Source organism: Canis lupus, chromosome 26, assembly GCF_003254725.2.
Source record: "Canis lupus dingo isolate Sandy chromosome 26, ASM325472v2, whole genome shotgun sequence".
Taxonomy (NCBI): domain Eukaryota; kingdom Metazoa; phylum Chordata; class Mammalia; order Carnivora; family Canidae; genus Canis; species Canis lupus.
Genome location: NC_064268.1, coordinates 5318193 through 5338507, shown reverse-complemented (window position 1 = coordinate 5338507; position 20315 = coordinate 5318193). Strand labels below are relative to the sequence as shown.

Here is a 20315-nt window from a genome sequence, read left to right as displayed (position 1 = left end):
TGGGCTTCATCCTTCACTCCATAGAGCTTGGGTTTCCCAAACTTTTTAAGATTCTTTTGACAGCTTGTAAATATGTCCTATTTAGTATAACCATCTCTGAGAGATAAATGTGTCCTATCATTGTTCCCCATCAAAACCTATATTCTACCCATAAGAGGAAGAAAAGCAGTAAGAACAACTAAAAATTAATAAATAGATTCAGATGTTACAACAATAATAAAACGAATGAGCACCTAGCCCTATTCTAACCAATGAAGGCAAGTCTGCTGCAGGGGACTTCCAGGAAAGATGTTTTTTGTCTTCCTAACAAGAGTCACAGGAACAAGGTGTCAGTTTTTCTTCCTCCGAACATTGTTGGGTCTGTATACGTGATGTCTGGAACTGCTCAGCCCTCTTGCTGATGACCACACAGAACAGGCCAGAGTCCTAGCTCTGAGTGTCTTGTCATAAAGATAACGTATAGCTAAACTATGGAAAGAGCCCAAATGCCCATGACTGATGAGCCACCTGGGTGGCTCAGTCAGTTGAGCATCTGACTTTTGGTTTCAGCTCAGGTCATGATTTCAGGGAGATAGAACCCCACATTGAGCTCTGTACTGTCTGCTTGTCCTTCTCGCTCTGCTCCTTCCCCCGGTTACGCGCTCTTTCTCTCTTAAATAAATTTTAAAAATCCTTTTTTTTTTTTAAGGTTGTATTTATTTGACAGAGAGAGACGATGAGTGAACAAGCAGAGAGAGCTACAGGGGCAGAAACAGGATACCTGTTGATCCAGGAGCCTGATGCAGGACTCTATCCCAGGATCCTAGGATCATGACCTGAGCTGAAGATAGTTGCTCAAATGACTGAGCCACTGAGGCGTTCCAATAAATAAAACCTTAAAAAAGAAAAAAGGGGCAGCCCAGGTGGCTCAGCGGTTTGACGCCGCCTTCTGCCCAGGGCCTGATCCTGGAGACCCAGGGTCGAGTCCCACGTCGGGCTCCCAAGCATGGAGCCTGCTTCTCCCTCTGCCTGTGTCTCTGCCTCTCTTTCTGTGTGTGTGTCTCTCATGAATAAATAAATTAAAAAAATCTTTTTTTAAAAAAAAGAAAGAAGTCAATCAGAGGAAGACAAATACCATATGATTTCATTCATATGTGGAAATTAAGAAACAAAACAGATGAATAGGGATCCCTGGGTGGCGCAGCGGTTTGGCGCCTGCCTTTGGCCCAGGGCGCGATCCTGGAGACCCGGGATAGAATCCCACGTCGGGCTCCCGGTGCATGGAGCCTGCTTCTCCCTCTGCCTGTGTCTCTGCCTCTCTCTCTCTCTCTCTCTCTCTCTGTGACTATCATAAATAAATAAAATAAAAAAAAAAACAGATGAATATATGAGAAGGGGAAAAAGAGAGGGAGGCAAACCATAAGAGACTTAATGGTGGAGGGAGGTGGGTGGGGGATGGGCTGAAATAGGGGATGGTAGGTATTAAGAGGACACTTATTGGGATGAACATTTTGGGTGTTATATGTAACTGATCAATCACTGAATTCTAAGCAGACGCTTAACTACGGAGCCACCCAGGTGCCCCTACTAGAAGTTTTTTTTAAAACACTGATGCCTGCCCCCCACCCAAGACCAAGCATTTACCATCTGTTGAAAGCCACCCCCTCACCAGCCCCTTCCCTTCACTTGCTTATTGGACTCCAGCCATACTGATCTCTAGTTCCTCAAACACACGGAACCCTGCCACTGCCAGAGCTCCTGCACTTTGCACTGCCTCATCTTTTGCAAAGATGCCTCCAATCACCCTTCAGGTCCTACTTAAAGAGTACCTTTGGGGGGCACCTGAGTGACTCAGTGGTTGAGTGTCTGCCTTTGGCTCAGGTAGTGATCCTGGGGTCTGGAATTGAGTCCCACATCGGGCTCCCCACAGGGAGCCTGCTTCTCCTTCTGCCTGTGTCTCTGCCTCTCTCTGTGTGTCTCATGAATAAATAAATAAAATCTTTAAAAAAAAAAAAAAAAAAGAGTCCCCAGGGTGGCTCAGTTGGTTAAGCCTCTGCCTTCTGCTCAGGTCATGATCCCAGGGTCCTGAGATGGAGCCCCACATCAGGTTCCCTACTCAGCAGGGAGTTGCTTCTTCCTCTCCTTCTGCCTGTCTCCCCCAATTGTGCTCTCCCTCTCTAATAAATAAATAAAATCTTAAAAAAAGAAAGAGTCCCTTCCCAGAACGCCTCTCCTAACCACCTGATCATAAGTAGGATTCCCAAAGTTCTCCCATTCAATCTGATCATCTCTACTGCTATGTGCAGTTATTATCAAATATAGGAACAGAGATATATCTCATTTGGATAAAGAAAAAATTTTTAAATTTTTATGTATTTACTTATTTGACAGAGATAGAGAGCCAGACAGCACAAACAGGGGGAGCAGCAGAGAGAGAAGGAGAAGCAGGCTCCCCACTGCAGGGAGCCGGACATGGGACTCAATCCTAGGACCCTGAGATCATGACCTGAGCCGGAGGCAGACACTCAACCACTGAGCCACCCAGATGCCTCTGAATGAAGAATTTTAATACAAATTTAGAAAGAGCTAGGAAATTTCCGGGAATTCAGATAATGTCCAGTCAGGACAGTCAAGGAAGGCTTTAGTACAACCTTTGAATTAGGACTTGACGTTGCGTGGATTTGTTGTGGCGGTGGGGTGGTGGCATTTCAGAAAGAGGGAGCAGCTCGTGTGGAGGAAGGTGGAAAATGGAAGGGAACATATGGAGATAAGCAGACAAAAGCAGGGAAGACAGCATTTTAAGAGGTTAGACCTGGTAAGATACAGTAATTGAGGGTTGAATAATAGCTTTATTAGATGCTGTGGAGTAATTCCAACAGGAAGCAGCTCCAGGAATGGAAGGAAAAGGAGAAAGGAAACGGCGCTGCCCAGAGAAACAGGGACGGTAAAAAGCCTCTGCAGGAAGGGTAAAAGCATAAATTGCTTGGCCAACCACGACCGCTTGGGGGCGCTGAGGGCTCAGGACTAAATCGAAACCCGTCCTAGGGGCTCCCCCTTCCGGCAGAAATGGGCACTACACACTGACAAGGCTAATTCTCAAAAAAGCACTTACCAAGCTCTGAAAGGCACTGGCCAAACTCATACCAACATTAAAAAGAACAGTTTTACATAAATGCAAACTCCGTATTTTTCTAGTTTATCCAAGACTCATCTATGTCGGGACGCCTGGGTGCTCAGCGGTTGAGCGTCTACCTTCAGTCCAGGGCGGGATCCTGGAGACCGGGGATGGAGTCCCACATCAGGCTCCATGCAGGGAGCCTGCTTCTCCCTCTGCCTCTCTCCTGTGTCTCTCAGTAATAATTTTTTTTTAAAAAAGACTCATCTATGTCAGTGAATACTCTCACAGCATTAATGTATGTGCAAAACCAACTTCGGACTGCTTTAAGATGTTAACAGTCACTCCGTGAAACTGAACAAGTGTATTATCTGTTCTTTAAACTGACTCAGAGGGGCGCCCAGGTGACCCAGCGGTTAAGCGTCTTCCTTCGGCCCAGGGTGTGATCCTGGAGACCTGAGATCAAGTCCCACGTCGGGCTTCCTGCATGGAGCCTGCTTCTCTGTCTGCCTGTGTCTCTCTGCCTCTCTCCCAGTGTCTCTCATGAATAAATAAAATCTCAAAAAAAAAAATTTTAAAAACAAATCAACTCAGGACCCCTTCACAGCAGAAATGCTACTTATTCAACACTTTATCACTATGGTTCCTGTATTTGTTGGAAGGGCTGTAAATGTTCCCCCAAGGGATTGTGATAGCTTGGCGTGGTGGTTTTATTCTTGAAAAAATGATATGAGGTGTTTTTCCTTTATACAAGACAAAAATATATTAGAACTCTTGTCAAAAATAAGAAATGTATAGTGAAAAAACAAGCTACAGGACAGGCTGCAAACAGTATGCTACCTTTTGTAAAAGGGGATATTAATAATTAGTGATTGCTTGCATATATAGAAACTCTGAAAGTACATGGGGGTGCAAAGGATGGGGCTGAAGAACTGGGTGGATGGAGGACATTATATACGATTTTAAATTTTTTATGTATCCAAAACACATTAAAGTATTACCTACTCAAAAATGAAAAATAGAAACGTATCACAGGACAATAATTATAAAAAAGTTCTAGGGGCACCTGGGTCTGCCTTTGGCTCAGCGTGTGATCCTGGGGTCCTGGAATCGAGTCCGCATTGGGCTCCCCACAGGGAGCCTGCTTCTCCCTCTGCCTATGTCTCTGCCTCTGTGTCTCATGAATAAAATCTTTTAAAAAATTATAAGGTGGACTATTTTCAATTATCTGAGAATCTTATTACGTACCATCTCATATTTATGCCATACTTTCAAAAAACCAGTACACAAAAGAGAGGTGTATAAGGATATACTTTGCAACAGCACTGTAACACCAAAACCTGGGAACAAATGTGCACAGGTTAAATCACAGGGTATCCATACAATGGAATAGCAAGACTATTAAAAAGAATGAAGTAGGGACTCCTGGGTGGCTCAGTGGTTGAGCATCTGCCTTCAGCTCAGGACGTGGTCTCAGAGTCCCAAGATTGAGTCCCACATCAGGCTTCCCTCGATGAGCCTGCTTCTCCCTCTAGGTCTCTATTTCACTCTGTATCTCATGAATAAGTCTTTTTTAAATTTTTTTTTCTTTATTTATGATAGTCACAGAGAGAGAGAGAGAGAGGCAGAGACACAGGCAGAGGGAGAAGCAGGCTCCATGCACCGGGAGCCCGACGTGGGACTCGATCCCGGGTTTCCAGGATCGCGCCCTGGGCCAAAGGCAGGCGCCAAACCACTGCGCCACCCAGGGATCCCGAATAAGTCTTTTTTAAAAAAATGAAGTAGCACTAGATGTAATGACATGAAAAGATGTAATTACTCAGCTTTAAAAAAAAAAAGCGGAGAAACACTACATTGAGAATGGTCCTGTTACGTGTACATACATATGTATGTAAATAAATGTATTATATAATATAAAGTCCAAAAAATTAACAAACTTTAAAAGTAGTTATCACCTGGGGGGGGGTGGAGTAAAACATCCAGAAATTAAGGACTTAAGTGGACTCTTCGACTTTTTGATACACATACAGTTTATATGTTGTAATTACAATAAGTAGCAAATGTATTCCAAACTCGTTTCTTCCTGGGAGTAAGCTTACATGAACTCTACATCACTGATTATAATGTGCTTAGAATGGTTTTTCAAACCTCTCTAGTATTGGGGCACCTGGCTGGCTCAATCCATTAAGCCTCTGCCTTCAGCTCAGGTCATGATCCCAGGATCCTGCTCAGCATGGAGCCTGCCTCTCTCCCCCTCTCTACTACTCCCTCCTGCACATGTACTCCCTTTCTCCTAAATACTTTAAAGTTTCTAGTATTTGTTATTAGCAATTCCTTTCATTAAACCTGACAGGCAGCACTTTACTTCAAAGCAGCTTCCTTGGTAAGTTTCCAAATGAGCATCCCCACCCAGGCTAAGAGTTTTATTAGACCGGTGCACTGATGCTCTTGTACTGATGCCAAGATCCCTCTCGCCCTGTCCAAAGTACTCGGGATCTCCATCCTAAAGGACAGTTGGTTAACAGTACGACCTAGCTTCATAGTCCCAAGAACTATTAGCCACTCAACCTCCCGTACTTGGAAAAATTAGAAAGTTTGAGCTCTCCTACACCCATGGGGTTCAAACTCACAAACCTTAGACCATGAGTCACACGCTCCACTGCCTGAGCTAGCCCGCCGCCCCTGAAGACTTCTAAAAAGCACTCCTTATCACTGATTTAGGAACCATTTGCTGCCTGTCCTGCAGTGATCATTTTCAAGATGCTACTGACGCTTTTCCTGGATGCTAGAACTAGTTTGGAGTATCAAACTTATACAAAAACTCCTAACATGGTGACAAAGCGCTACTGGAGTTCCTGGAGGTTGTTTCCTGACCTCTTTGTCAACTTACATGGGTGAGTCAATGAAAATAAAAGTGCACTGTACACTTTGTACACTTATATTAACAAAGGGAAAAACTGCAACAATTTGCCTAGCACTTAGAGCTCTAAAATGGCATTTTCTAGTCTGATCCCTAAGGCTAGGGATGTAGACTTATACTGTTGGTAGACAACACGAAAACTTCCTGTATACCTGAGATTGCACAAGGGAGGTGGAAGGCCGTGGTGCTTTGGGGGAACAGTTCCGTCTGAAGTCCCTTAATGATTGATTTCTGGGGCACCTATCACCCAGTACCAATTCCTTACATTAAACCAACTCCCCGGGCAGCCCGGGTGGCTCAGGGTTTAGCACCGCCTTCAGCCCAGGGCCTGATCCCTGGGCAGCCGGGATCGAGTCCCACGTCGGGCTCCCGGCATGGAGCCCGCTTCTCCCTCTGCCTGTCTCTGCCGGTCTCATGAATAAATAAAAATCTTAAAAAAAATAAATAAACAAGCTCCCCTTGACTTCCACCTTTGCTTGTAGTTATGACAAAGATAATTCCTCACCAGCAACATCTCATGGGATAGAAGCTAGCATAGTATAAACTTTCCCAAGTGAAGACGGTTTGCCTTTTTCATAATTGTTATATACAAATCCTTTATCTGTAGTCCTAGAAAATTGATCATCTCAAAATCTCCATTTCAATGTTTCATAATCTACATAGCCACAAATTATTCTAAACTTTTGAGCATGCCAGACACAATTACTCACCATTCTTTTAAGAGATTTTATTTTAATTTTTATTTATTTATGATAGTCACAGAGAGAGAGAGAGGGAGGCAGAGACATAGGCAGAGGGAGAAGCAGGCTCCATGCACCGGGAGCCCGACGTGGGATTCGATCCCGGGTCTCCAGGATCGCGCCCTGGGCCAAAGGCAGGCGCCAAACCGCTGGGCCACCCAGGGATCCCTCACCATTCTTTTTAAATTATCTGGTTATATAAATAAGTATCTGGTAAAGCGACTTTCTACGCACCTCAATATGAACTTAAATAGACTACTGTATTTTTTTTATTTAAAAAAAATTAATTTATTTACCTAGGATAGTCACACACACACACACATAGGCAGAGGGAGAAGCAGGCTCCACCCACCGGAGCCCGATGTGGGATTCGATCCCGGTCTCCAGGATCGCACCCTGGGCCAAAGGCAGGCACCAAACCGCTGTGCCACCCAGGGACCCCTACTGTATTTTTTAAAGTTTTATTTATTCATTTCTGAGAAACAGAGAGGCAGAGACACAGAGGGAGAAGCAGGCTCCATGCAGGGAGCCCGACGTGGGACTTGATCCTGGGTCTCCAGGATCACGCCCTGGGCTGAAGGCGGCGCTAAACCCGAGGGGCCCAGGCTGCCCTACTCTAGTGTATTAAAGTGGGTTCTTAGGCACCCAAGAATCATTTTTACAAATTCTTGGGCAAGCACGAACTTACTTTTATAAATAAAATGTATTTTATATTTATATTTTATAAATAAAATATCAAAAAAATTAAGTCAGTTCTTCCATAGGTTTCACCACCCCCACCCTCTTTTTAGCATCTTTTAAAAAAAGATTTTATTTACTTATTCACGAGAGAGGCAGAGACACAGGCAGAGGGAGAAGCAGGCTCCATGCAGGGAACCCAACATGGAACTCAATCCCAGGACTCCAGGATCATGCCCTGGGCTGAAGGTAGGCACTCAATCACTGAGCCACCCAGGCTTCCCTAGTATTTCCTTCCTGAGGGTAGCTCAGAAATATTCCCATTGTTATCGCACAAACCAATAAAAAATTCAGTATTTAAAAATACAACTATATACAGAGAATCCTATCTGCCCTTCCCAATTTTTTTTAACTAACATTCCTTAACCCTCCCAGGTTGCCAGAATCATTTGATAGACTGAAAATCTTGACCTGTCACATCCCATCCAAACTAAAAAGAACCCTTTCCCCACAAACACTCACACTATATTTGGGAATGCAACAACTTTATTGAAAGAAAAGTGCAATGAATTTTGTCAACAGCTTAAAGGGGGAAATTAGACACCTCCCCTCAAGCGCAGGACCAAGTGCAGAGTGGACTCCTTCTGGATGTTGTAGTCGGACAGGGTGCGCCCATCTTCCAGCTGTTTGCCAGCAAAGATCAACCTCTGCTGGTCAGGGGGGATGCCCTCTTTTTCTTGGATCTTCCCTTTGACATTCTCGATGGTGTCACTGGGCTCCACCTCCAAGGTGATGGTCTTACCCGTCAAGGTCTTCACGAAGATCTGCATGCCCCCCCTGAGGCGAAGGACCAGGTGCAGAGTGGACTCCTTCTGGATGTTGTAGTCGGACAGGGTGCGCCCATCTTCCAGCTGTTTGCCGGCAAAGATCAACCTCTGCTGGTCAGGGGGGATGCCCTCCTTGTCCTGGATCTTCGCCTTGACGTTCTCGATGGTGTCACTGGGCTCCACCTCCAGGGTGATGGTCTTACCCGTCAAGGTCTTCACGAAGATCTGCATGCCCCCCCTGAGGCGAAGGACCAGGTGCAGAGTGGACTCCTTCTGGATGTTGTAGTCGGACAGGGTGCGCCCATCTTCCAGCTGTTTGCCGGCAAAGATCAACCTCTGCTGGTCAGGGGGGATGCCCTCCTTGTCCTGGATCTTCGCCTTGACGTTCTCGATGGTGTCACTGGGCTCCACCTCCAGGGTGATGGTCTTACCCGTCAAAGTCTTCACGAAGATCTGCATGCCCCCCCTGAGGCGAAGGACCAGGTGCAGAGTGGACTCCTTCTGGATGTTGTAGTCGGACAGGGTGCGCCCATCTTCCAGCTGTTTGCCGGCAAAGATCAACCTCTGCTGGTCAGGGGGGATGCCCTCCTTGTCCTGGATCTTCGCCTTGACGTTCTCGATGGTGTCACTGGGCTCCACCTCCAGGGTGATGGTCTTACCCGTCAAGGTCTTCACGAAGATCTGCATGCCCCCCCTGAGGCGAAGGACCAGGTGCAGAGTGGACTCCTTCTGGATGTTGTAGTCGGACAGGGTGCGCCCATCTTCCAGCTGTTTGCCAGCAAAGATCAACCTCTGCTGGTCAGGGGGGATGCCCTCCTTGTCCTGGATCTTCGCCTTGACGTTCTCGATGGTGTCACTGGGCTCCACCTCCAGGGTGATGGTCTTACCCGTCAAGGTCTTCACGAAGATCTGCATGCCCCCCCTGAGGCGAAGGACCAGGTGCAGAGTGGACTCCTTCTGGATGTTGTAGTCGGACAGGGTGCGCCCATCTTCCAGCTGTTTGCCGGCAAAGATCAACCTCTGCTGGTCAGGGGGGATGCCCTCCTTGTCCTGGATCTTCGCCTTGACGTTCTCGATGGTGTCACTGGGCTCCACCTCCAGGGTGATGGTCTTACCCGTCAAGGTCTTCACGAAGATCTGCATGCCCCCCCTGAGGCGAAGGACCAGGTGCAGAGTGGACTCCTTCTGGATGTTGTAGTCGGACAGGGTGCGCCCATCTTCCAGCTGTTTGCCGGCAAAGATCAACCTCTGCTGGTCAGGGGGGATGCCCTCCTTGTCCTGGATCTTCGCCTTGACGTTCTCGATGGTGTCACTGGGCTCCACCTCCAGGGTGATGGTCTTACCCGTCAAGGTCTTCACGAAGATCTGCATGCCCCCCCTGAGGCGAAGGACCAGGTGCAGAGTGGACTCCTTCTGGATGTTGTAGTCGGACAGGGTGCGCCCATCTTCCAGCTGTTTGCCGGCAAAGATCAACCTCTGCTGGTCAGGGGGGATGCCCTCCTTGTCCTGGATCTTCGCCTTGACGTTCTCGATGGTGTCACTGGGCTCCACCTCCAGGGTGATGGTCTTACCCGTCAAGGTCTTCACGAAGATCTGCATGCCCCCCCTGAGGCGAAGGACCAGGTGCAGAGTGGACTCCTTCTGGATGTTGTAGTCGGACAGGGTGCGCCCATCTTCCAGCTGTTTGCCAGCAAAGATCAACCTCTGCTGGTCAGGGGGGATGCCCTCCTTGTCCTGGATCTTCGCCTTGACGTTCTCGATGGTGTCACTGGGCTCCACCTCCAGGGTGATGGTCTTACCCGTCAAAGTCTTCACGAAGATCTGCATTGTCTGTCACAAAAAAACCCAAAAAAACAAAAAAAACAATCCGGAGTGTAACAGACCACTCACATGTGAATAGAACGCTAACAGTTACTGGTCATTTTACACTAACCCAAGAACTAAAATAAACCTCGCCAAAAAACCTAAGGCGAAGAAACAGGACAGGTTTTGGAAACTCAAATAAGCTCCAAAACCAAGTTCCAGGCCCCAGGAGGAGAGAAAGCATGGATACCGGTCAAGTGAAGGCGCCGGCTTCCGTATCTTCCCCTCCCCCCTCAGTGATGTCTGGACCGGACAATCCGCAGGATCTCCCCTCCCCCGCCCCGCCTAACCCTTGTGCCCCGCGACTGACCCAAGCCGGCTCCACACACAGGAGCACGCGGCCCCACCCCGGATTGTTAGCTGACAAAGCGATGACATCACATGACCGACGCGACGAGCGGGCCCCCTCCCCCCAAACGGGCGCAGGACTGCTCCGGCACTTCGGGCCCACTCGCCGCGACCGGACACGGAGCGTGGCGCCAGCGGGGCCGCGGAGCACACAGGGGCTTCCCGCCCCCACTCACTGCGCAGAGGGCCCCGTCAGGGCCCCACTGGCTCGGCGCGTCTCGCCCGCTCACAGCCATCCCGTCTCCCGGGCTCCTCACGGCCCCTCGCACCTCGGCTTCTCCCCGCACAGGAGCCGTAGCGGACGCCATTTTGCTGCGCCCCCCCCCCCCAAGAGTAACCGCGCTCCGGCGCCGCGGGCAACTCCCCGGGCAGCCGGCTGCCCGGCCCCCCGCCCCTGCAGGGCCCCAAGACCCCCAGGCCCGCGCAGCGGCCCGCTCCTCACCAAGCGGCTGTGACAGAAGCGCACGGAGACGAACAACCGACCTCCCGGCCTCCACGGAACTGCCTGCGCCACGCCCGGCGCCTCCTTATATAACAATCGGCCGCGCCGCTCCGGCGGATCCCTGCGCAGAAACGCCGAGAAGGGACTACTTTTCACCGTCTTCCTGGCCTCCAGGGAGAAAACCACTGCCCCAGAATCTTCTAGGAGCCCCCGGAAACGTCGACCTGTCAAGGCTGGGCTGTAGGGCTGAATCTGGCGAGGAGAGGGCCGCGGTCCCGAGCGCCCGCGCGGAGGGATCAGCGCGCCCGTTGAGTGCTGCGTCCGCGGACGTGGCCGGCGCCGGCTGCGCGGGGGGAGGGGGGAGGGGGCGAGCGCGGAGAACAGGGCCCGCGGGAGACGGGAAAACCCGGCGCGGAATCGCCGGGCGTCCGGGGCGAGCTGCCCCTGCCGCGGGACCCAGACACCCCTTCCCCTCGGCCGCAGCGGTCCCCGCGGCTCTCGAGACCCGCCCTGGGCGGAGAGGGGTTGGGCGTCGTGGTCCCTCGCCCCTCCGCGACCGCAGGGGTCCTCGCGCCGGGGCCTGCGGCCCGCCCATCCCCCCGCGCGGGCGCGGACAGGACGGATGACTCGACAGATCGCGGCGCGGCGCGGGGCGGGAGGTGGGCCCGGGCTGGGCTGGGGCAGCGGGGGAGCAGGGGGTGCGGGACGGCCGAAGGCTAGAAGGGGGCGCAGAAACCCCGCACGCTTTGCCCGCACCTATTCGAGAGGCGTCTGGAAGTCCACCGAACTTTCTAGAATGTCCTTTGGCCTTCCTGTACCACCTACGCCGCCTTGTACTAGATACACACACGGAGGCATCTGGTGGACACTCAGTGGAGCTCAGACGTACAACTTCCTTAGGCCTGGGGTGTCAGAAACACAAGTCCAATCCCAGGCCTGTACATTCGTGGGCGGGGGGGGGGGGGACACAATTTAATATCCCAAATACAAAATTTGGGGCACCTGGGTGACTCAGTGGTTGAGTGCCTTTGGCTCGGGGCGTGACCCCGGGGTCCTGGGATCCAGTCCTGTGTTGAGGTCCCCGCAGGGAGCCTGCTTCTCCCTCTGCCTGTGTCTCTGTTTCTGATGTCTCATGAATAAAGATCTTTTTTTTTTTTAATAAAGATCTTTAATAAATAATTTAATTACATTGAATTCTATGGCAAAATTCCATTTGAATAAAAGGAGAAAGACTGAAAAATAAAATACCTAAATATGGTGAAAACTTAAAAAGTTTCTGGAAGTTTACAGAGAAAAGTCCTTCACATGCTCAATCCCCCAGCCACTGTCTCTTCTGGAGCTATTCTCTGTTTCAGTGTGGAGGGGGGAAAGATCTTTTCATTTCACCCTCAAAGCTTTCAAGAAAAAAACAAATAGGAAAAGTTGCCTAAACAATGTTCTGCGGTTAAAAAAAGACTCATTCCTGTTTTAAATTATGAATATTGTATTATTTAAATTCTCAAAATGTGAATCAAAACTGCTATGTGTTTTCTTTGGTAACCCATGTAGGTACGTATTTATGAGAAAGGTCTGAGGAAGGTTTAAAATAGACTTTAATCTGTGTAATTTTTAACATTTTCTGAAGAAAATGAATTTATTATTGAGAAATTAAAATGAATAAGAAAAACAAAATATCATTTTTCAGGTTAGCAGGAAACCCCAGGAACTTCCAATCCAGATTTTTGTGAAGGTTATTTCCGGAAAGAGGTTTTAAAGGAACAAAATGTGGAAGCTCTTTATAGGGTTATTTCTCCCCACATTTCAGGCAGACGTTTCAGAGACCCAAAAGGCCAAGGTTCTTTCCAAGGTGACGGAGGCTTAGCTTCACACCACACCCTGCTCCCTCTGGGTTGTGACTTTTGCTGCCAGTCTCATGATTCATGTTGTTTAAAGGCTGAGTCACGAGCTTTGAGACATAGCTTTTTCCAGAATCCAAAAGGTACAGAGGAAAACAGGCCTGGTTTCAGAGGTGGGGGAAGGAGAGGAGGGAGGAGGAAGAAGAGAGGCTCAGAGGGTGGGAAGTGGGTCCAGGGTCATCTCCAAGGAAAGAACATTTTTATGACCTGAGAACATTGATGTCTATCCTCTCTGGCAGAAAAAAAAGAAAAGGTGCCCCGAAACACCCTTGCATTCCTTAAGCACAACAGTGGAGTGTATTAAGGCAAAGAGAAGTAAGCATTTGTCCAAGGACACTGAGGTGACACAAAGGGAAAGATAAAACGAGACAAGCAGCCAGTGTTTCTCTAGAGCCGTCATTCTCATCAAGGAATGACTTGGCCCCTCTGTGTACATGTGGCCATATCCAGAGAGCATTTTTGGTGGCGTGGTGGTAGTTGGGGGGAGGAGGTGCTGCTGGCATCTGGAAACAGAGTTAAGGCTGCTGCAGCACATCCCCTAAGACACAGTCACCCAGTCCCAAACATCAGTAATGCCAAGGAGGTAGAGAAACCCTGCCCTACAAAGGAATTGCATTGTCCTCATGACAACTGCTTTACTATTTACTGAGAAGGCCTCCCAAAACCTAAATGTCCCACTTGGACCTAGGAATTGGCTATCAAGTCACGTCCTTGAAACCTAAAATCCCCTGACCTAGAATGCAATGTGCGACAATGTGCGAGATGCAGGGTGAGTCACTAGATCCATTTTCAACTCCTTCCACCCACAGATCCGTCCTTTGCAAGCGGCCCAGAAGAGATTGCTTCAGAGCTGGCACCAATGGAAGAGTGACAGAGGCCCAGCAACACGGCAGGATTGGTGGGGAAGCATGAGCACGTGATGGGCTGAGCTCACAAAGGGCCTGGGTGTTGGGCTGCTGGGGGGGTAGGAGGTTGGGGGGAGGACTGCTGCCTGTTTGTTTGCCTGCCTCGCTTCCGTCCCGAAGGATTTGGTTCCCCTGAAGGTCACAACCATGTATGGGCCTCAACTCCGCATCATGAGAAAGTCCAAGAGCACAAGGATCAGCAAACATTTCCCCCCAAGCAAAAGGGTGAAATCAAGAGCTGATTGGGAAACATTTGCCTTGCTTTGTCATTGGTTATATAACCATCAAAGCTAATCAAACGTGTCTGCAGTTTAAGGGGGGGGAAAAAAGCCCAAGGGAGTCCTCTTTTTCCTGTTTATGTGTGTGCATTTGCATTGTGTGGCAGAGCACAGACTGCTCCAGTTTAAAAATAACCAATTTAATCCCCCAGGAGTCAGAAAATCAGACTTTACTTCCAGTCTCCAAACTTGCCTCTACTCTACTTGAGGAAGATTGAAAAGTTAACCCACAGGGAATTTGCTTTGTTTTTAATTCGTTTTTAAGTTGTGGCAAAATACACACATAAAATTAACCATCTCAACCATTTTTTTTTCATCTCAACCATTTTTAAGCATACAGTTCCATTGTGTTAGGTATACCATAGGGGAGGAAAAATAATTTTCCCTTTACCCTCTGAGTTCTTAGCTGAGACCTCAAAAATGAAAGATTAACAAGAGAGAAAATCCCCTAGAAGTTTATTAACATGCATGTTTCATGTATACCTTGGAGATACCCTGGGAAAAATGAATAACGCAGAGGTGGTTTTAGAATTTAGGCTTAAATAATCATCTTAATAGGGGAAGAGGAGGGGAATATAGGCCTCTCAGGGGTTTTTAGGAATAGAATAGATGGTAGTATAGTTTGTGACAGTTGAGTGTCTTACTTCTAGTCTGTCCTGTCACGGGAGCCAGTTTTCTTCCCTGGTTGGTGAAGCTCTGGGGAGGGGATCTGCATTTAGGACCTAAGAGGGGTTCACAAACAGCCTCTCCCCCGATCTGCTACTTTTCAAGTGCTTTCAGCTCAAAATAATATCAAAGTGGCATATTTGGGGCTGGCAAATTCTGTACTCTTCAACATGCATACTCTTGTGCAACCATCACCACCATCCATCTCCAGAATTCTTTCATCTTGCACACCTGAACCCCTGACCCCAGGGGTTTAAAAGCTCCCTGGGGCACCTGGATGGCTCAGCCGTTGGACTTACAACTGGATTTCAGCTCAGGGCCTGATCTCAGGGTAGTGGGAGCAAGCCCCACAGCAGGCTCTACAATCAGCATGGAGTCTGCTTGTGATCCTCTCTCTTTTGTAAATAAAAAATTTCTTTTTAAGGGATGCCTGGGTGGCTCAGCGGCTGGGCATCTGCCTTTGGCTTGGGTTGTGATCCTGGGGTCCTGGGATTGAGTCTCCCTCTGCCTGTGTCTCTGCGTTTCTTTTTCTGTGTTTCACATCAATAAACATTTTTTTAAAGATTTAAAAAGATTAGTTTTGTGTTAGGCCTGATAACTTTAGAAATTACCTCAGCACCTTGTTCCCTTAAACCCTGTTGACATTTGGAGAGAAATAACCTTCCCAGCAGCTCATTACCAACTGGCACTGTTACCTAAAGGCCACTCCACCCCGCCGGTGAGTCATCTTACAGATTTCAGTTTCATCTCAAAAGTAAACGCTTTGTAGACAGTCACATCCCTCCGGATCTAAGATGAGATGTATTCATGATTTAAAATATGAGGTCAAAAAAAAAAAAAATATGAAGTCAAGTCACATACATGAGAGACGGGATTTGATGGGTGAAGAATTCATTATTACTGCAGACAATGCATAGGATCCTTGCTTTCAATAAAATACATCTTTGATCTTTAATGATAAAATACAAATCATGCATAACTATAAACATGAACAATATGTGCATCAAAACCATTCCTTCGGTTGTTGATTAGTTCATTTGTTTGTGACCTGTTGCTGATGAAGCAGGAAGCCAAACCCTGCCTGCCGGGGATGCTGGTTTCCTTTTGGGTCACTCCCAAACTGGTTGATTATTGACAGCACAGTCAGACCTTCCACTCGCCCTCTGATGGCAAGGAATCAATTACTAGTCTTTTTATTGCAGTTGCAGTGCCAGGAAATGGACCATGAGCTCCCCAGTTGAGCCTTCTCACTACTGCTGTGGTTTCAGTCATCAGGTGATGTTTGCCTTTACACTGTTCTGCTAACAGCTCCCTTTAGCCTTTTCAAACAAAAGTACATCTGGAGTGTTAGGGATTTCAAAAAGGGAGGGTCATGCTTATTGCAAAAAATCCCCCCTCCAAGTAGTGACTGGAGTACTAACCACATATACAGCGCTTAAATGATGAAGAACATGAACAGAAAATAAAAATTAGAAAAACACAATGGAGATGCCGGGGATCGAACCCGGGGCCTCATACATGCAAAGCATGCGCTCTACCACTGAGCTACATCCCCCTCCCTTTTTGCCTTGCTTCCTAAAATTCTCTGCTACACTTTATTCTTAAGATTTTTTTCTTGTTTTTCTAAATTAAAATTTTGTATAATTAAATGTGTGTTGGAGTTTACCATAAGCAAACCAAAATAAATCTTCCCAAATAGCCCCGTTCTATCTAGCCTTGCAGCTGAAATTCTTGCTGAGATCAGAACTAAGCAACAAAGGGAAATTGACCTATATTTAAAGGTTTCTCATCACAGAAGAGAAGGAAAATGAGTTTCTTTCCAATAAATAAAGATGTTGTCCTGATTGCACCTCCATCTGGAAATGTCTGGTTCCCGGTCCTTTAAAACCATTCCAGGGGGAAATAGGTGAGGGGGCTGAGGAGTGCACCTGTCATGATGAGCACCGGGTGACATATGGAAGTGTTGAATCACTATATTGTACACCTGACACTAATATGTAACACTGTATGTTAACTATACTGGAATATAAAACAATAAAAAAATGGTTCCAACTTTCAGTAACTTTGAGGTTTGCAGATCTTCCTCCCTCCCAAAGAACTCTTCTGAATGTAAAAATAAGCAAAATAAAAGGAAATAGATCCAGTCCCATCATCATGGCTTTGAGCAAGGAATCACTTTGCAGAGTCCTGTGTAAAGAACCATTTTCAACTGTCACTTACCACAACTGTGCAGAGTGCTTATGAAGCGCCCCAAGGGGAAAGGATGTGTCGTGTCTTCCAAGTCCTCAGGGAGCCACTCAGGGGTGAAAGAACTGCTGAAGGCACAAAGAGGGCAGAAACTGGGACTTCACCTCTTTCCACCAGTGCTGGAGATTTCCTGGCAGCAGTCACCTACTCTGATGGGGAGAACACACCCTAAATTGTCCTTCAACCTTGATCCCCAGTCAGCTCCCTTATAGCCCCCGGATGCCTGAAACCCTCCACAGGTGAAGGCCTAGCTGAGCTGGAGCCCCAAACACCAGACCCACAGCTGTGATTTCATATCCTTATCTCTCTGGGCCTCATCCATAAAATGAAGATGTGAGTTGCACCTATTCCCCCTAGGGTGGGGTGGGTGCAGCCACTGAACAGCTGTGCACGGATCGTTTAGAACAGCACCCAGTACAAGGTCTGGCCAGAGCGTGGTTTCTCAGGATGGTGAATGCCACTGTTCTTATGAGAACTCTAGCGGGGAGAGACCTTGGCCCAGCACAGAGTGATGGCATCATGGATGGCATTTTGGACGCAGTTTGGGAATGAGCTGAGGGATTGTGTTTGGCTCAGAATATTTCCCTGTTTTCTCCCTTGCCAGATTACTCTGCTCAAAACAAACCCAACCCAATTATGTTTCTTCCCTGCATAAACCCTAAAGTCCAATCCAAACTTCTTAGTCTAAAAAACAAAAAAACAAAAAAAAAACAAAAAAAAAACCTTCTTAGTCTAGCCTTTAAGGCCTTCTGATCCATTTCTCTGACCTCATCCCTTCTTTCTCTCCCCCTCCTGTGGGCACACCTGCCTCCTTGCTGTTCTGCAGGCATGCTCCCTCCTTTGCACCTCACGGCCTTTGCACTTGCCCTTCCCTCTGGCTGCAGGGGTGCTCCACAGATAGTCTCTTGAGTGGCTCCTTCTCATTGTCCAGATCTTAAGTAGGACTTTCCTGGCCACCTCACTGATGGCGCCCACCCATGGGTTTTGTTTTGTTTTCATAATATTTATTACTCTGGAAGCCTGTTTGGTTTTATTTGTTTAGCGTTTCTTTATGGTCTGTGTCATAAAGCTCAATAGGGCAGGGACAGGGACCATTTGGGTTCCTGCTACAGCCCCATGCCTAGAATAGTACCTGGCACCTAATAGGAACTGAGTAAATATTTTCAGAATGAATGTGGAAAAAAAAAAAAAAGACAAAAATGAAAGAGTAGGAGCCTGGGAGGGCTGATAGCTACTCAGGAAGGAGTCTGCCAGGGAGTTAAGATGAGAAGACCTCTCTGTGTAGCATCCTCCTACCTCCCTTCTCAAATCCATAAACTTTTTTTAAGGGCCAGCCTGGGCTGGAGCAAGATATGAGAGGATGGAATTATTTGCAGCAGCAGGAGCATTTCCTGGCCTTGCGAGTTGGCAGTCTTGTTGGGGTGGGGGTGGAGGGGACACCAGCGGGCCGGCTCAGCACCCACAGCAGCGCGGTGGGCTTGCAGGAGATGGGAAATATGGCTGCAGTGCGAGGACTTGGGTCTTCTGTCCTGTAACCAGGTGACGCTAGGGAGCTGGATGGACGGTGACTGCAGCCAGGCCCTCGCGATGCACGACCGCGGGACAGAAGCCCGCCAGCCGGTAGGGTTGGTTCTCCCAGAGTAAGGAGTTTCTGCAAAAGTGGAAGATAAACTGGGGTGGGGGGGTGGGAAACGTGATCAGAAGGAGAAGTAGAAACAAAAGAGTCCGACAGCCTCCCCGTCGGGGAATCGAACCCCGGTCTCCCGCGTGACAGGCGGGGATACTCACCACTATACTAACGAGGACTGGCGCTGGCGGCGCCTCTTCAGGTGCCCTTTTTAAGGCACATTCAAGTTCCGCTGCGTCTCAACACACAACACAAGGCTGAATATTTTATTCTTTTCCCTTCAAAACCGAAGAACAGAAGTCCCAGTCGATTTAACTCCCCCGTGGAGAGGCTGTTCCCCGCGCCGGCCTTGATTAGTAACGAGGGATCCGGGAGCAGAAATGAATAAGCAGGAAGCCCAAGTTACCGAGCAGACATCGACACGTGCCGCGCAGATGAACCACCGGCCTCGGGAGTAGGCGACGAGGAGCCGGGGTGGAGCCCAGCCTGGCTGAATCCCCGATTGTCGGGAAGATTCCTTCCGCTCCGGCTGCCGCGACCCCGCCCGGAGCTCTTAAAGGCAAACCGAAACCCGCTTACTGTTTGGGAAGAATTGATTTCGTCTATTCATGTAGGTCTTATTTTTTTATTTAAGAAGAAAAAGTTTTCAACTGCTCCCTTTCCCTTTCATGCAGGGGGGAAAAAGGAGGGGGGCTGCCGAAACCCGGGATCGAACCAGGGACCTTTAGATCTTCAGTCTAACGCTCTCCCAACTGAGCTATTTCGGCCGCCGCTGGGGTGCGCCGCGCCGCGCTCCTCCTGGTGGCTCCGCCCGCCCGGTGCCAGCCGGGGCTCCCGCGCCGACCCTTCCTCTCCTTCAAGGTCACCGCTTCCCGACCACCCTCCGCAGTCACGCCCCCCCACCCCCCGAACACACCCAGCCCCTTACTGCTTACTCTGAGCTTCGGTGTGTTTGTCCCTGTCCGTTCTCTATGCCCCCAGCTAAAATGACAGGGCCCCCGAGGGGCAATTCCGTGTCCTTCAAGGTCCAGAACAGTGCCTGGCACCTTGTAGGTGCTTAATAAATGTCCGTTGAATTGATGAACAGATGAATGGATGAACCAAGACCACCTGGCTCAGAACTCCACTTTCTCAACCTCCCTTTTTTGTGATAGGAACAAAGTAACCCCTTCCGTGCAACTCCCCAAGCAGCCTAAGTAAGGGTGTGACAGGGATGCCGACCAGCCAAGCTGGGTGGAGGTCACACTGGCGGGATTGTGACTTTCCTTGGGTTAGTGAGTGACTCAGATCCAGAATCCAGGCGTGGCCACCATACCTGTGGCACCTGCTGAGCTTCAAGGCATCTCTTCAAGAGATCAACATGTTGGCCTCTAGGTTTGGGGTTGTCTGCTTGCCTTCCTTTTGGGAAAAGGAAGGGCAGTGGTGTCTGGGAGAGGATGTGGAGTGGGAGGTCCTTTATGATGTGAAGCCATTTAATGAGTGTCTGCTAAGCACCTAGTGACCCTCTGGCCCGGTCACAAATACGCTAACCAGATATTAGATATAGTAACAATGCTATGAAACAAAATAAACCAAGGTTGTTTGCATGTAGGCTTTCCTTTTGCATTGTTTCTTCAAAGGCAAAATTTCATGCATTGGCTTATCAGATCAGATGGAATACACAACTTTCCATGCACTTTTCTGAATGGGTTGAAGCCTTTTACACTCCCATCCATCTGTTCCATTCCCCTCCTCCCCAAACAAGTCTTGATCTTTTTTTTCTTTAAGTAATCTTTTAAAAAATTG

General features: G+C 48.5%; 1 protein-coding gene, 1 long non-coding RNA gene and 3 other non-coding genes across 9 annotated transcripts; all 5 read right to left on the bottom strand.

The window, feature by feature from the left end:
* Positions 1-7960: 7960 nt before the first annotated feature.
* UBC (ubiquitin C) lies at positions 7961-11047 on the bottom strand. 3 transcript variants are annotated; one of them, XM_049101780.1, is made up of 3 exons: positions 10913-11047; positions 9127-10089; positions 7961-8670 (listed from the first exon to the last, which is right to left on the bottom strand). In XM_049101780.1, exons 2-3 carry the CDS (start codon positions 10084-10086, stop codon positions 8029-8031), a joined length of 1602 nt encoding a protein of 533 aa, XP_048957737.1. In that variant the 5' UTR covers positions 10087-10089; positions 10913-11047; the 3' UTR covers positions 7961-8028. The 3 variants fall into 3 exon arrangements, with proteins under 3 accessions (XP_048957737.1, XP_025329391.1, XP_048957736.1); XM_025473606.3 differs by having other exon boundaries at positions 7961-10089; XM_049101779.1 differs by lacking the exon at positions 10913-11047 and adding an exon at positions 10313-10329 and having other exon boundaries at positions 7961-10089.
* A 3177-nt stretch (positions 11048-14224) lies between these two features.
* LOC112676438 (uncharacterized) lies at positions 14225-19950 on the bottom strand. 3 transcript variants are annotated; one of them, XR_007406154.1, is made up of 4 exons: positions 19466-19773; positions 18692-19082; positions 16877-18574; positions 15531-15975 (listed from the first exon to the last, which is right to left on the bottom strand). It is a non-coding gene; the product is annotated as an uncharacterized LOC112676438 (long non-coding RNA). The 3 variants fall into 3 exon arrangements; XR_007406155.1 differs by lacking the exon at positions 19466-19773 and adding an exon at positions 19846-19950 and having other exon boundaries at positions 14225-18574; XR_007406153.1 differs by having other exon boundaries at positions 14225-18574; positions 19466-19766.
* On the bottom strand, positions 16140-16211 carry TRNAA-UGC (transfer RNA alanine (anticodon UGC)). Its single transcript has one exon. It is a non-coding gene; the product is annotated as a tRNA-Ala (tRNA).
* Positions 18637-18708, bottom strand: TRNAD-GUC (transfer RNA aspartic acid (anticodon GUC)). Its single transcript has one exon. It is a non-coding gene; the product is annotated as a tRNA-Asp (tRNA).
* Positions 19225-19297, bottom strand: TRNAF-GAA (transfer RNA phenylalanine (anticodon GAA)). The gene has a single exon. It is a non-coding gene; the product is annotated as a tRNA-Phe (tRNA).
* Positions 19951-20315: the final 365 nt, after the last annotated feature.

Bases quoted from the DNA above. Each gene is read 5' to 3' on its own strand.
- UBC (XM_025473606.3), bottom strand. From the start codon at position 10,086: ATGCAGATCTTCGTGAAGACTTTGACGGGTAAGACCATCACCCTGGAG.